The 16,305-nt window shown below is 42.0% G+C and overlaps 1 protein-coding gene across 8 annotated transcripts; it reads right to left on the bottom strand.

Moving 5' to 3' along the window:
- Nucleotides 1-4,448: 4,448 nt before the first annotated feature.
- LOC109898454 (zinc finger CCCH domain-containing protein 7A) lies at nucleotides 4,449-15,107 on the bottom strand. Of its 8 annotated transcripts, none has more exons than XM_031834094.1 (23): nucleotides 14,924-15,107; nucleotides 13,893-13,988; nucleotides 13,490-13,529; nucleotides 13,182-13,385; nucleotides 12,919-13,077; nucleotides 12,729-12,809; nucleotides 12,583-12,636; nucleotides 12,429-12,465; nucleotides 10,249-10,619; nucleotides 9,832-10,078; nucleotides 9,403-9,428; nucleotides 9,159-9,303; nucleotides 8,681-8,839; nucleotides 8,346-8,551; nucleotides 7,503-7,603; nucleotides 6,936-7,117; nucleotides 6,575-6,648; nucleotides 6,310-6,446; nucleotides 6,113-6,218; nucleotides 5,859-5,967; nucleotides 5,598-5,731; nucleotides 5,334-5,497; nucleotides 4,449-5,221 (listed from the first exon to the last, which is right to left on the bottom strand). In XM_031834094.1, the coding sequence occupies exons 2-23, from the start codon at nucleotides 13,958-13,960 to the stop codon at nucleotides 5,032-5,034; spliced, it is 2,994 nt and encodes a 997-aa protein (XP_031689954.1). In that variant the 5' UTR covers nucleotides 13,961-13,988; nucleotides 14,924-15,107; the 3' UTR covers nucleotides 4,449-5,031. The 8 variants fall into 8 exon arrangements, with proteins under 8 accessions (XP_031689954.1, XP_020349015.1, XP_020349016.1 ...); XM_020493426.2 differs by having other exon boundaries at nucleotides 9,799-10,078; nucleotides 14,967-15,096; XM_020493427.2 differs by having other exon boundaries at nucleotides 14,967-15,096.
- Between the last annotated feature and the right edge of the window lie 1,198 nt (nucleotides 15,108-16,305).

Below are 16,305 nucleotides of genomic sequence, written 5' to 3'. Positions count from 1 at the left end.
TATTGAAAGCCTGTTCATGTCTCTCTGACCACTCCCACAGTGAGTCCTTGTGTGCTTGCTGACGCAGTGGCTCGCAGAGCTCCGTGGCGTGGCTGCAGAACTTGGCTAGGTAATTTACCATGCCCAGGAAGCACTGCACCCCCTGCACATCTGTAGGCCTAGGCATCTGTTTGATGGCTGTCACTTTTCCTGGGCCCACTTTCAACTCCTCTGATGTCAGCAGGTGGCCAATGTAGGGCACTTCCTTCAGCCTGAGCTGCAGCTTCTCCGGATTCAGCTTGATATTGAGCTTCCTGCATCTGTCCAGGAGCATTCTCAGGTTTTCGTCATGGTCCAGAGTCTCCGCTTCATCGTTGTCTCCTTCTCCCACAATCAGGATGTCATCTGCAATGATTTTGACTCATGGAAGACCTTCCATTGCCTGGTTCAACTTCCTCTGAAAGATCTCTGGGGCTGGACTGATTCCCATTGGCAGGAGCAGCCATCTGTAGCGTCTCATGGGAGTAGAGAACGTGGTGAGATAGCTGGACTCCTCCTCCAGTTCCACATGCAAAAATATTTTTTTTACATCGCAAACAGAGAACACGCGTGCTCTGTTCAGATCTGGCAGCACGTCTTCAATTACTGGGAAGTGGGTAATGGCTTCTCATTAGCGCCTTGTTGAGAGGTTTCGGATCAATACACACTCTTCGTTTTCCAGATGGTTTCTTCACTACAATCAGGCTGCTAATCCAATCTGTGCTTTTTTTCAACTGCTTTTATCATCCTTCTTTTCTCTAGACCACTGAGCTCCTCTTTGAGTGGTTTATATAGTGCTACTGGCACTCTTCTCTTTGGCAGCTGGATGGGCTCCACTCGCTCATCCACTTCCAGCTTCATTTTGCCGGGTAAGCATCCATCTCCCTGGAATACATCAGAGAACTCCTGTTTAATTTGCTATTGAGTCCAGGATCCTGTTGTTTTCTCAATGGTCAGGATGTTGTGATGCTGCACAGTAATCAACTCCATTGCCTGGATAGCCTTACTGCCTAGAATGGGCCTGTGCACATTCTTGTTGACTACGATGAACTCAACTCGGTAGGTTTTCTTATTGTGTGGATTGATCATTTTAAGTGTGCACTTCCCCAGTGGCGTCAGAGTACTCTTGTTATACATCACCAATACCTGACTGCAGGACTCTAGGTGACTGGCTTTTGTGAGGTTTGCAGGGATAACATTACAGAGAGCTGCATTGGGGTCTGTGTTTTTTTCTCTTGCACCACATTGATGCTCTCTGACTTTGTCCCTAGTGTGATGCAGAGAATATCCTCACCGCTCTCTGAGTCAGCTGACACATTTTCCATTGCCAGGTCTCTGTTTCTCTTGCTGGTCCCTGTCCCTTTGCAAACTATAGAGAAGTGATTGTTTTTTCCACAGGATTTACATTTTTGTCCATATTCAGGGCATATTTCCTTTTTTCTCTTATGTGTCCGTCCACAGTATCTGCATTGTATAATGCTCTGTCCCTCTGTAGGGTCTCCTCTCCCTCTCGGTCTTTCTTTTTGTGTTACTGCATGCACTGCTACAGGGCACTGCACATTTATGACTTTAGCTCTCTCTCTCTGGACAGTTCTGCAGCTCTTCCAATATGTATGCATTTCTCTAAACTTAGATTAGTCTCTCTGAGTAAGCGCTCTCTTAAGTGTGGGTCACACGTGCCACACAGAATCCTGTCCCTGATAAGAGAGTCTGTGATTACTCCAAAGTTGCAGATGGCCACTAGAGTCCTCAATTCAGCGAGATATTTGTCTAAACTCTCATCTTGGCCCTGACTTCGCATGAAAAAAATATCTCTCAATTGTTTCATTTCTTGGGATCAAGAAAATGCATCTAGTGCTGCAATTACTTCCTCAACAGAGAGATTGTTGTACTGCCCACACATAGGGTCTCACAAATCTCTCTGCCTTTTTCCCCAATGAGATAATACAGTAGCTTCACTTTGTAATCCTCAGGTTTTTCTCTCATTGTAAGAGCATGTACAAATTGAATTCCTCTTTCCATCTTTTCTAGGTAAGTGCTAAATTACAATCATCAAAGTCTATTTTTCCCAGAGGTTTCAGTGCATTTTCATTGCGATTTATTTGCAGCCAGCTAGCTTTTATCATAGTTTTTGTTGTTGTTGAGGGAACACAAGTATATATAGATTATATACAATGGACAATTGAGCTAGGGGGTACAATATCACATTACACAAAGACCTTAAGGGACATACATACACTTATAATTAACAGTGTATGTATGCTGTACTAACAGCTTTTTTGTTAGTAGAGTATTTAATTGTCTTAAAATACAGTTCAATTTCTTTTTGTAGGGTAACAAAATGTGTTTTTTGTTTGTAAATTTACATTTGTGAATATGACATTTGGCCAAAAGAATAATGACATTAATTACATAAAAATATTTCATCTTATTCCTATCGTAGGTAAAGAATCCCAGCAGTACATCTCTCCACAATAGTGTAAAACCTTCATAAAAGTGTTCAATTATAAATCAGTTGTTGAATCTTGTTATGTTCAAACAAATATTTTCACATGATAAGTTGCTGAAAATAAACGCAGTTAACAGTGAGAGGATGTTTCTTTTTTTGCTGAGTGTATATCCTACCAGATGAGCTAAATAACTTCTATGCTCACTTCGAGGCAAGTAACACTGAAACATGCATGAGAGCATCATCTGGTCCTGGTCCGGATGACTGTTTGATCATGCTCTCCGCAGCCGATGTGAGTAAGACCTTTAAACAGGTCAACATTCACAGGGGCCTGATGGATTACCAGGACGTGTACTCCGAGCATGCGCTGACCAACTGGCAAGTGTCTTCACTGACATTTTCAACCTCTGAGTCTGTAATACCAACATATTTCAAGCAGACCACCATCGTCCCTGTGTCCAAGAACACTAAGGTAACCTGCCTAAATGACTACCGACCCATAGCACTCTGTAGCCATGAAATGCTTTGAAAGGCTGGTCATGGCTCACATCAACACCACTATCCAAGAAACCCTAGACTCACTTCAATTTGCATACCGCACCAACAGATCCACAGGTGATGCAATCTCTATTACACTCCACACTGCTCTGCCCTTTCCCACCTGGACAAAAGGAACACCTACAGCTGAAGTCAGAAGTTTACATGCACTTAGTTTGGAGTCATTAAACCTTGTTTTTCAACCACTCCACAAATTTCTTGTTAACAAACTATAGTTTTGGCAAGTCGGTTAGGACATCTACTTTGTGCATGACACAAGTAACAATTGTTTACAGACAGATTATTTCACTCACTGTATCACATTTCCAGTGGGTCAGAAGTTATCAAACACTAAGATGACTGTGCCTTTTAAACAGCTTTGAAAATTCCAGAAAATGTCATGGCTTTAGAAGCTGCTGATAGGCTAATTCACATCATTTGAGTCAATTGGAGGTGTATTTGTGGATGTATTTCAAAGCCTACCTTCAAACTCAGTGCCTCTTTGCTTGACATAATGGGAAAATCAAAAGAAATCAGCCAAGATTTAGTGTTCTCCTGGGATCCACCAAGCCCAGATTTGTCAGTCGGACTCTTAGGTGGTGAAGAGTGATTCATCACTCCAGAGAACGAGTTTCCACTGCTCCAGAGTCCAATGGCGGCGAGCTTTACACCACTCCAACCGACGCTTGGCATCGTGCATAGTGATATTAGGCTTGTGTGCGGCTGCTCGGCCATGGAAACCCATTTCATGAAGCTCCCGGCGAACAGTTCTTGTGCTGACGTTGCTTCCAGAGGCAGTTTGGAACTTGGTAGTGAGCGTTGCAGGCCAGGATAGATCATTTTTTACAAGCTATGTGCTTCAGCACTCGTTGATCCCATTTTGTGAGCTTGTGTGGCCTGCCACTTTGGGGCTGAGCTGTTGTTGCTCCTAGAAGTTTCCAACTTACAGTTGACCGGGGCAGCTCTAGCAGGGCAGAAATTTGACTAACTGACTTGCTGGAAAGGTGGCAGCCTATAACCGTGCCACGTTGACAGTCACTGAGCTCTTCAGTAAGGCCATTCTACTGCCAATGTTTACCTATGTAGATTACATGGCTGTGTGCTCAATTTTACACACCTGTCAGCAACGGGTGTGGCTGAAATAGTCAAATACACCAATTTGAAGGCGTGTCCAAACTGTTGTGTATATATAGTGTGTGGTTAGCTGATACGTAAAATACCTATCCAGGAATTGTAAGATCTGGCATGCATCTGCAATGTAGTCAGGCAGGAACTCAACTATTCGTCATCCCACAAACCATGGTATTCTTCATACCACATGCAACCACTGATGAAACTTTGTTAAAGTTCTTCCATTTTAGACTTCATGACAACTAAGCACATTGCATAGAATGTCAACCTACATTTTTTAGGCGGCTACATTGATGAACAAGTACAAAATCAATTCTTGCAACAAGAAATCAAGATTTTATTTTGGTCGGTCAGCATCTTCCAAAACCAACAGGCATAAATGCAACAAATTATGGAAATAATGAAAAAGACCTACATGAACATAATTTGTGAATGGACGCAGAATTCCATTTCAAACATTCCAATCTTCAGACGTATGAATCGTATAAAACAAAAAGGAGACGTCATAAGAACCTTTCTTAAAAACTCCTACAAAACAAGCCTTTTAAGTCACCTTTTGACATAAGAGCTAGTCTGATAGTGTCTACCCATGCTTTGGCTTCTCTGAACAGGTCATCAATCCATTTCATGACAAGCAATCTTTGTGACGCGTCAATGATTGCTACGTTTACGTAAAAGGCAATGGTGCATCTCTTTATCTGTGATAAAAGGAACACAGCTCTGATCATTTGGAACACATGGCCAACTTTGTACTTTCCATTAAAATCAAGCTGTGATCTGCATCTCTCCTCTTAATGGTAGACTAGAGCCTCCCAAAGGCTAACCTGAACCTGTACCTCTTTTACTTAACACTGCAAAATATATTGCATCCCAACATAATCATGGTCATCAAATCATTACTTTATGTCTTTAAGCAGAAAACTATATTTGCCAAAGTCATTGTCATTTGGGGCTATAAGATGGTCTTTTCTTGCTTTGGCCAGTTTCATCAAAAGGAACTCCCTGCGCTCCGTCCATTCCTTTAGTTCCTCGTTTCCATGAGCCAGTTTACACAACTCCTCCTCTGTGCAAGTGCCTTTAAGGTATCTGTGGAAATGGATGCAGTATCAGAAATGTCAGTCACCAATAACACCATTTCCAGTAACCAAATTAGGCACCAGTGACCTAAATAAACGTTGAATAAGCATAGAAACCTTACCTCTCGCAAACTCTGAAGGTGCCAGTGGGGAAGCGATACTGCCAGCAGTTCTGATCGTCTTCAGAGTTAAACACTTTCTCTCTGTGTTTTTCTGAGGTGATGTGCTGCTGCCACTGCCGGTCACTGTTGCAGTTCTTACCACAAAGCCAACAGTGGTTGCCAGCCTAGCATAACAGATATCATCAAGATGATATTAGCATGACACTTACAGCATGTTGACGGTCATATAACCACCTGGGCGTGGTTAAAACAGAGATTGCTTACCACCTCCTCAGCATAGTCTGTGGGCATGTGGATCTGCTTCCCGTTCTCCTTGATGGCGCTGTTGGAGGCCTCCTCGCTCCAGCCAGGCTTCTGAGACTGCAGCCAGTGCTCATACAGCTGCTCCATGTCAGGAACTAAAAGGACACACACAGTTTAGTATCTGATTAAGTTTGTATTACTCACCATAATACATTAATTGTACATCACACAGGCATGAACTGCTGTACAAATGCTTACAGTCCATCTGTAACATGAACTCACTGTTGTTCTCTTTCATGTATGTCCACAGGTCCCTTTCCTCTGTGCTGTGTGCAAATGTGCAGTTTCCGATGTACTGGCACTTTTTGCCAGTAGACACGTGCATACAAATCTGTAAGTAAAACACACACACACAAAACATAAGCACTTTACACGAGGACAAAACATGATCCTCTCTGGGAGACTCCCATACGAGTCAGCTGAGTATGTGGTCAGACCAGTTGCTCTAGGAGCATTTGCAACCCTCCTAGTCCTACCTCAAACTGAGACGGGATGGGCTTCTTTGTTGGGAGAGGGCGGATCGTTGTCCACTTCTTGCGTTCGATGGAACTCACCAGCACCACTCGTTTGTCTTTTGACCACCTGCAACACAGGTCAGATGAAATTCACTATGCTGACCAGGCTTCATTATTCAAATTATCCTGAAATGGTTTCAGGGGAGAGAACTACTCACGAATGCCTGGCTTTGGCAGCGCAGTACTTCTTGTTCTTGTCTGCCTCACTAACTTGGCCATTTCGCCAACACTGCCCACACACAAACTGCATCTTCAGATTTGGGGGTCCAAACCTCTTCAGTGGTGTGTTGAATTGCTGGAAAGACACAAAATAAATGGTTTGTGTCAGGTCATGTGGAAAATCTGCAGTCAAATGAACATTAGAAATACATTTAGGAAATAAAGCATGTTCTGAATATAGTGTTGTGTACAATGACTGTTTACCAGGGAGCCTTGGGAGCCTGCCTCCATGTTCCAAAACCTACCGGCCTCATGGACTATATTTTCAGGAGTGATGCCTATATGATCATAAACAGATTGCAAAGAGTTTTAAGAGGGATGTTCACTTAGAAAACCCACAAAAGTTACAAGAAGGTCCTTAAAAAAAATAAGAAACTCTTTCCGGCTGTATGTAATAACAAAAATGTTAAATAATAAAAATGTTCTGGGCTAATAATGTAAGAAATAACACGCACAAAAACAAAATACTGAAAAGTTGCTTAGGAGCTAGAAGCAGAGCTGCCATGTCCATGAGCTACGGCTGTGAGCTACGGCACCATCTTAAAACTGGGAAAAGTCATCTTACCTAGCTGGTGCTGCATCATCCACACCTTCAGCTCGATCAGGCTGTGGGCATAGAAGCACTCGTCTTCCCGCACGCAGCCGTAGCGCACCTCATGCCGACAGATGTCCATCTGGTTCTGCGGACTGTACGGACGGATTTTGGAGTAGCGCACAGTGTTCTCCCTCAGAATGTGGACCAGGCACCTGAAAAGCACAACAACTCATATCAAGCTCACAACCCCACTGTGCAGAGCATAGAATCATGTTACAATATACACTAGTGGGCTTAACACAACAACAAAAAATGCAGTTGCCAAAACTCAAAAAACACACCTACATTCTTCACAAAATTAAGATTCAGAGAAAAAAAGTCTGTTTGAATTCACATGCAGTTATGCCACAAAACTATACACAATGTTTAGTCGAATGTGTTTCCAAAATGAACATTCTTACAATATAAGAAAGTTTTTAATTACTAAAGGAACCAGAGCGGTCAGCCACAAACCATCAGTTACAAGGTAGACCGCTGCTTAATTCACTTAAAAACCTCTGCATCTCTCAGCATGTGTAAACAAGTGAAATGGCTTACTTCTGATCTTCAAAGGCATGTTTTGTTACAGGGTGAGAGCAAAGAGATGGGTTGTCCTTATTGGTTTTGCTGATTATTCTGGGTTTGTGATCAAAACACACCTGGAGATCAGACCAGATACATTAGAGGGATGAACAACTCTTACAGGACACTACACACAGTACAGGTTTTAATAAAGGGCACAGCTCCCACTCATAAAACTGACGCTGAAGGTTATACCAGAGGCAGTAATGTGACAGTCAACGTTAGTGTTGTATTAGGGTTATTCCACGGTAACAGAATGACCGCAAAAACAACAAACCGTAATTCTGTTACCAAACTTTGTATCTGCACTGCTCTTCAAGTAAGTGGAAATTGGTAAAACGTTGTTCTAGTGCATAGATTTGTATGGTTTAACTTGGCAATAATTGTTTTTTTGTCTGGCATACGTTTAAAACAGAAAAGAATCGTAGTCTCAGCATCATTGTTACCGTGGAATTCTATTGCTCGTGAGAAGAATGAGGATACAAGATGTGGTTAAAGTCAGGTCAGCGGAACTTCAAGTCAAGCCTTCTCTCTATAACACAGTGGTGCTCCACTCAGATGTCCTCAGTCCTGCTGGTTTTCATTTCTCGCTGACACTTAATATCATTTTGATTGTCTAGAGTCCACACACTATTATTCTGGGCTGATTAAAAGGCAAAACCTAGCATCCACTACATCACTCAAGAACCAGAGTTGTGCACCCTTGATGCTCTAGCACAACAATGGCAATGCAATAAGACAGACGTATCAATGAAGACACCCCATTACAGAAGGAACATATCACTTTTTCCCCCCCTCCCATTAAAACGCCCAACTTACCCCGCAGAGGAACATGAATATCCCGTGATGCTCCTGTAGGATCTTCGGGACAGTCAGATTGATCTTACTGGTGGGCCCAAATGGATCAAAGAGAAAGTCTCTGCAGATGAAGCCTTTGCGCTCCAGGGACCAAACGTCAATCTCCTCTTGGCAGTAGGCAAATGTGCAGTGACCAGGGTACCTGCACCCCTCTCCAATGGCAACATCTACAAGGTCATCGTTTTAGTTAATAATCCCTATAGGCAGCTGAACACTGGCACAGACGGACCGTGAAGCACATTGTAGTAGTATTGGAGTAGTAGTAGTATTATTGTAATAGTATTTTCAAGGCTTACCTTTGCAGATGTAGTATGGTCCAACATACTGGGATTTTGTCGGTCTGGGTCTGATCAGCTTCCATGACTTGTCTTGTTGATTTTTTACCCTTCCAAGTAATATGTCCTTCTTGCATTTGTGCTCTTCGGTATAGAGTGTGAAATCCAACACTCCAAGTCCTAGTGATAGGATATCAACATGAGCTTTCACATACAATAATTATCATGTGCCATACATCAACCCAGTTTCATACTCTTAGATGATGTCGCACAATAAGCAAAATAGATGTATTCATATACAGTGAACAAAAATATAAAACGCAACATGTAAAGTGTTGGTCCCATGTTTCATGAGCTGAAATAAACCCCTGCCCAGTCATGTGAAATCCATAGATTAGGGCCTAAATCATTTATTTCCATTGACTGATTTCCTTGAATGAACTGTAAATCTTTGAAATTGTTGCATGTTACGTTTATATTACATAAAGCATGTTCTTACCAGTTTTGACATAGCAGTTTGAGCATGCCTGTTTGAATTCATGAGTATCAGCCAGGGGATTTTTGGCCAGATCCACAATTGCAGGGAGGGGGGTTACATCTGGCATCCCCAGGGCCATTCCCATTGGCTTATCATGGTCAGTCAACTGGAGGGGAAACAAATGTCAATATCAACAAACATATGAACGCAAGGTACTGTTGTGAAAATATCAGTGGGACATGAAGACTAGACAAGCTAGACTCACCTGCATGAATGGATGCTGACTATATCCTAGGGGGGGGGGTAAAAATACAAATCAGAGACAACATTGACAAAAAGTTTATGAAAAGTAAATAACAAAAAATCAAATTTCAGTTGATTGGTTTGTCAAAATCCAAATTTGTTAACCATTGAGATTCCACTATCCAATATGAAGTTATTTACATTTTAGTCTTTTAGCACACTCTTATCCAGAGCGACTTACAGGAGCAATTATGGTTAAGTGCCTTGCTCAAGGGCATATGGACAGATTTTTCACCTAGTCATCTCGGGATTCGAACCAGCTTACTGGTTACTGGCTCTCAAGAGCTAGGCTACGTGCCGCCCCAAATATAAGATATAAGGACAGTAACAAATATTCAACACATTCGAGAGGTATTACCGTTAAACTGGCTGTATGCAACTCCTTGCATACCTGTCTGAGGTTCTGACATGGAGAGACTATCCAGTGAATCCAATGGAGAGGAGACCCCGAAGGTGTCCAGACCTAAAGAGTACCCGCTGGCTTGTGGCTTGTGGTAGGGAGGAGGCAGAGTCACTGTGCACTGTGATGTCACATGCATAAAGGGGTTCATGTGAGATGGCATAAGGAAAGGACTAGACATGGAATTTGAAGGGGCACTGGTTGGAAAAGGGATAGGGCCCTTCATGGTGGGGATGATCTAGAGGAGAGAGAACAATACACTCTACATTAGATAATGCTTTAACATGATAGTGAAAAGGCCACATTTAAAACAAAAACAGATAAAGAACTATAATTGAATGTGCATTTTTTTTATTTTATAAATAAAAACATTTTTCCTACATTAGCAGCAATCTCCCATGAACCTACCAAGGGAGATTCTGTGGGCCCGGGGCCAGCTTGGTCCAGCAGATCATCCAGGTCATCTCCAATAATTTCCGCATCGAAGTCCGGGCGAGACTTTTGCATTGGCAAATGGTAAGACTGCGTAGGGCTGGCTCTGGCACCATTGACCAACGTAGGCATAGGCATGGAAATGGGCATAGGCAGGGGCACCAGAACATGAATGGGCTCTGGGGTGTGAACCTCAACAGGCGAGACCGAAGGGATGATGCTGACAGGGGGGGACTCAGCTTCTATTCTCTCATTCAGAGGGGGGTGCACCTTCATGGCGGCCAATGGGTCTAGGTTCGGGGGGGCTGGGTCTGGACCATCAGTTTCCTGAGGGGGCTGATTCACTTCTACAACACAGATGGGAAAGTGCAAAAATATTATTTTTTGCAACAAGACCTTCCCCCTTTAAAAGGTCCAATGCAGCCGTTTTTCTCTCATCAAATAATTTCTGGGTAACAACTAAGTAACTTACTGTGATTGTTTTCAATTAAAATAACTTCTTCGCAAACAGCAATTTCTCAACTAAGAATTTCGCTAGGAATGTCTGGGAGTGGTCTGAGTGGGGAGTGGAAATGTGAAAGAAAAAATTGCTGTTATTGGCAGAGGTTTGGAAATCTCTCTTATGGATGGGTTGGTTGTTAATCAACAAAACTGATGCGTGTGCAACTATGGGGCAAAACAGACAGGGTTGGCTTATTTTGACACAAAATGTTAATTGAAAACAAATACATTTGCACAAGGAGCAATTGTCTCAAATACACTGACCAAATATATAAAATGCAACATGTAAAGTGTTGGTCCCATGTTTCATGAGCTGAACTAAAAAAAATCCCAGAAATGTTCCATATGCACAAAAAGCTTCTCTCACAAATTTGTTTACATCCTTGTTAGTGAGCATTCCTTCTTTGCCAAGATAACCCATCCACCTGACAGGTGGCATATCAAGAAGCTGATTACACAGCATGATCATTTCACAGGTGCACCTTGTTGCTGGGGACAATAACAGGCCATGTTGTGTCACACAACACATATGTCTCAAGTTTTGAGGGAGTGTGCAATTGGCATGCTGACCGCACCCCTGACCAGTCATGTGAAATCCATAGATTAGGGCCCAAATTATTTATTTCAATTGACTGATTTCCTTTATATGAACTGTAACTCGGTAAAATCTTTGAAATTGTTGTACGATGCGTTTATATTTTTGCTCAGTATACATTGTTACAGTTGTTGGTTAGCTAGCTAGGAAATTTGCGCCATATCAGCATAGATATGACAGTCAAAACAAGACATGGTATCAATAACAACATACAGTGAGTTGAAGCGAGCTTACTACAATTCCACACATGGCAGCTTCTTGTCATTGTTACTAGCCATCAGACCGTTCAGAATCATAACAACGCACCCCTTCCAGCCATGTCAATGCACGTGCATCATTTACGTGATGTCAGCCAACCCATCTATTGGTCTATTAACTAATTTAGCAAGGCAGTCCAAAAATCCATCCCACCAAAACAGCCTGAAATTTCAGGCAGACTTTTCAAACAGCTCTTACACTAAAAGGGCATTATAATTTTCACAAATAATTTTACAGTATTATTCCAACCTCATGGTAGAAATATACACAGAGTAAACCAAACATTTGGAAAAACCTTCCTAATATAGAGTTGCGCACCTCCCCTTTTGTTTTTAGAACAGCCTCAAATCGTCAGGCCATGGACTCTAAAAGGTGTCGAAAGCATTCCACAGGGATGCTGGCCCATGTTGACTCCAAGGCGTCCCACAGTTGTGTCAAGTTGGCTGAATGTCCTTTGGGTGGTGGACCATTCTTGATACACACGGGAAACTATTGAGCGTGAAATATCCAGCAGCGCTGCAGTTCTTCACACAAACCGGTGAGCCTGGCACCTACTACCATACCCTGTTCAAAGGGACTTAAATATTTTGTCTTTTCCATTCACCCTCTGAATGCACACATTCACAATCCATGTCGCAATCATCTCAAGGCTTAAAAACAGTGGCGGCTGCTGAGGGGAGGACGGCTCATAACGGCGCTAATGGAATGGGATCAAACACATATCAAACATGGTTTCTACCATTCCACTCAGTGTATACAAAACACAAGTAAATTACTCAAACTAAATCACAGAATGTCTTACCAATTTCTATATCTTCCACAGATGTAGATCCATGAGACTGAAACAAATCAAAAGAATTATCTTAACACCTTTACTTGCTGGTACACCACGTTCACTTGGTGCAAGTAATCTGTCTTGTGTGGGAATTCCCACAAAGACATGGAACTCCCTTTACCTTGTCATTGGATGCACCTGAATAGCTCGATCCAGGTAAAACATTTAAGGCAGGCTGTTGAAAGAAATATCTCAAGGTTAGATACTAAGCCACATACTGAAGTAGCCCATGTGCCATAATTCATACTCCACACAGTACACCCTCACCTTACTCCTGACATAGGCTTTACGGATTTTCAATCCCAACATTTTGGCCAGGTCCTGAGTCAATCGTATGACATTGGGATCCTGAAAAAAACAATCACATATTGACAATAAGGATTATGAACTTAGGACAATAAAGGGAACAATCTACAACAACAAAAAATTACGTGGTGTATTTTCTCTGCGGTCTCACCTGAGGCACTGCAAGGGAGCACTTCGCTACAGCCTCATAGGCCTCTTTATGCCTGCCCAGCTCTTTCAAGGCTCTGGCTTTCCTATAAAGAGCTCTATGGTTTCCCTCATTCAATTGAAGAGCTTTCTCACAGTCTACTAATGCTTCATCATGCAGACCCTGAAATAAAATTCCCAAATTATACCACTTTTTGAACAGAGAATAAATAATACTTCATTCATAAATGTAAGACAAAACACACCACTTTCTTAAACCTGACTTACCGGTACTATGTTCAAGTAAGCAGCAGCTCGATTGGCATACAGCTTTTCCAACGTTCCAGTAGGTACACTGATGTCTTCCGAATCTGCATATTCTGCTATGCTCAAGGCCTCAGTGTACATTTCTATAGACCGCATCCATTCCCCTTCATTGAACACGTCATTTCCTTCACCAAACAGATTCCTCACAAGGTCCTGAATGAACACCTGAAAAAACAAATTCAACTTCTAAATACCCAAATAAGAGGTGCATTCTGAGCTTCATATGTCATTAATGTAGGTGCTGCCATTTGGGTTGATTGCATAATCACCTCATATCGTTCCTGAGTTCCAGGATAGGGCAGAGTTGACCTAGAAACAAACAAGTTCAAACTTAGAGCTCCTTCCGTTGACACTGAAAACATTCAAGTGTTACACCATTCAAGGACATCATAGAGTAATCTTTTCCAAAATAATACAATTTCAATATTACTCACATTGAGGCACAAGATCCAGAAATAGCTCAACAACATCTGACTTGTTGTACAGTTCGAGGCAGTTACCACTATGCAAACACTTAGGCTGTCTCCTGCAAAAATTAATTGTTATTCTCTTCCCCTAAGACCAGCCCTTGGTGGCTGACAACAGCTCTGTAGCCTGATTTCCCAATGCGCTCAACCAATCAACATTCCCTAGGTACACTGACTTGGACTGGGGAGTCCTGATTATACTCACTGGATGAACTGCAGCCCATTCTCAATATCCTGCCAGCGACTGCTTCGGTCCTGACACAGGGTTGACATGTTCACCTGTTTCTTTAGGTCCTGGTCTCTGTCAACACAATATGTCATTTTAAAAGTTAGTTAGCTTGCTACTTAACATGTTTAGGCCTTCTCGGGGTATAATTGTATCATTGTCAAAACCGTTTTTTGTCGTAGGCCTTGCATACAGTAAGAATACGTCCAAACATACATGTTCATTAAGTTACTCACTCATTAACTACTCAAATAAAGACGAGACAATTCACATCGTGAATTTGTATAACGTTAAACAGGTGAAAATTACTTTTCAGGCTTCATGTGCTCCTGACTCAACAAAGCATGCGAAAGCCTCGAAAACCCCCATGGCTTTAAAATTCGTCATGCCTTGAACTTCCTGTATGTCGTCTTCACGAGCTAGTTAGTTCAAAGTAATCGGTCAATATTTCGAGAAGATACAAATCTAACTAGCTGAAGTGAGTCTGCTTACGACTGACAACGAGTCTGGCTATACAAATCTACAGTACAGTAGTTGGGAGAGTTGATCCTGGACGAACGTTATAAAGTGTACATTATCACAAATTAGCCCCATAACGTCAGAGGAAATGTTCGATACCCACTGACATATGTAGCTAGCTAGTTAGCGTCTAGGTCGAACAAATACCTCAACCTAGGTAGGCTAGCTTAACTAAATTAGACTAACCGATCTGGCACGAGAAAGATATTGATATTCTAAACACAAACAGTATGCAATGTGATTGCTAGATAGCCATAGCTATAGAGTTTACAGTTACATGCTTGTCAAAGATAACGTTCACTAGTAGAGTACCTGTACATTTTTCTACAGTAACGTTAGCTAGCTTCCTAGCAAGCTAGTTATCAATATGTCGGGCGGGAGATGCAAGAGAGCTAGCTACAGTACACGACTGTTAGCGGTGTAGCTAGCAGCTAGATAGCAAACTAGCTAGTTAGCCATCTTACAAATAATGACATTTAAAATATGCTCACCCTTAAGAAATGTGTATATGTAAAAAAATAAAAAAGTCCACACCTAAATGAGTACAGCTTAAGATGTATGACTTGTTCCCTGGCCAGCATCAGTGATTTCTTGAGTGTTGGGGACACGAATCATGATGTGGCCTGATCTCTGGCCTGACGTTTTTCATGTTTGCTAGATTCCATACTTATTCGAGGAAACAGGGCCCCCTGTTGACCACAAACTGTGTTCTGACTTTTTACTTTAGTAAACTATGAAATTACAGTGCTATCTATGTACATGATGAGATCTTGAAATGTCAACAAATAAATATAATTCATATTCATTATTAACGGAAATATAGCATTATATACAACATTTTGACACAGTTGACTTGCTGGGTCTTTATGATCATGTTTTCTGTGAGGAATTGCATGCAATAAGGCTGTTGACATGATAAAACAATGACCACAGACATTCATGTATTGATCAATTAGACCTACTTCTAGTATTCTACGTGGCATTAGTCCTGAACTGAAGTCCTTGGTCTTCCAGAATCTGAACAAAAGTCACTTGGGCCTCTATAACTATATCTATTGTTTTTATTTTTGTTGTTGTGTGATTTGGATTGATCCCCTCTACCACACGGAACCCCACTAATCTACTGACGGAGCGCAGGAGGTGGCTAACAACAGACCTCCATCCTATGCTAGCTTGCTACCGATGCCCTGGCTAGCTGTCTAAATCACCAACCAACCTCTCCACTCACCGGACCCTTTTGATCACTCGACTAAGCATGCCTCTCCTTAATGTCAATATGTCTTGTCCATTTCTGTTCTGGTTAGTGTTTATTGGCTTATTTCACTGTAGAGCCTCTAGTCCTGCTCACTATACCTTATCCAACCTATTAGTTCCACCACACACACATGCAATGACATCTCCTGGTTTCAACGATGTTTCTAGAGACAATATCTCTCTCTTCATCACTCAATACCTAGGTTTACCTCCACTGTATTCACATCCTACCATACATTTGTCTGTACATTATACCTTGATGCTATTTTATCGCCCCCAGAAACCTCCTTTTACTCTATGTTCCAGACGTTCTAGACGACCAATTCTCATAGCTTTTAGCCGTACCCTTATTCTAGTCCTCCTATGTTCCTCTGGCGATGTAGAGGTGAATCCAGGCCCTGCAGTGCCTAGCTCCACTCCTATTCCCCAGGCGCTCTCTTTTGACGACTTCTGTAACCGTAATAGCCTTGGTTTCATGCATGTTAACATTAGAAGCCTCCTCCCTAAGTTTGTTCTATTCACTGCTTTAGCACACTCTGCCAACCCGGATGTTCTAGCTGTGTCTGAATCCTGGCTTAGGAAGACCACCAAAAACTCAGACATTTTAATTCCAAACTAC

This window comes from Oncorhynchus kisutch, linkage group LG10 (assembly GCF_002021735.2).
Source record: "Oncorhynchus kisutch isolate 150728-3 linkage group LG10, Okis_V2, whole genome shotgun sequence".
Taxonomy (NCBI): Eukaryota; Metazoa; Chordata; class Actinopteri; order Salmoniformes; family Salmonidae; genus Oncorhynchus; species Oncorhynchus kisutch.
Note: the sequence above shows the minus strand (reverse complement) of the source record. Positions and strands in the feature narration are given on the sequence as shown.

Bases quoted from the DNA above. Each gene is read 5' to 3' on its own strand.
- LOC109898454 (XM_020493426.2), bottom strand. From the start codon at position 15,013: ATGCTGGCCAGGGAACAAGTCATACATCTTAAGCTGTACTCATTTAG. The intron at 10,079-10,248 runs GTAGGTTCATGG...TCTCTCCTCTAG, and splicing joins GGCCCACAGAATCTCCCTTG to ATCATCCCCACCATGAAGGG. The intron at 8,552-8,680 runs GTAAGCCTTGAA...ATGACCTTGTAG, and splicing joins ACCATACTACATCTGCAAAG to ATGTTGCCATTGGAGAGGGG.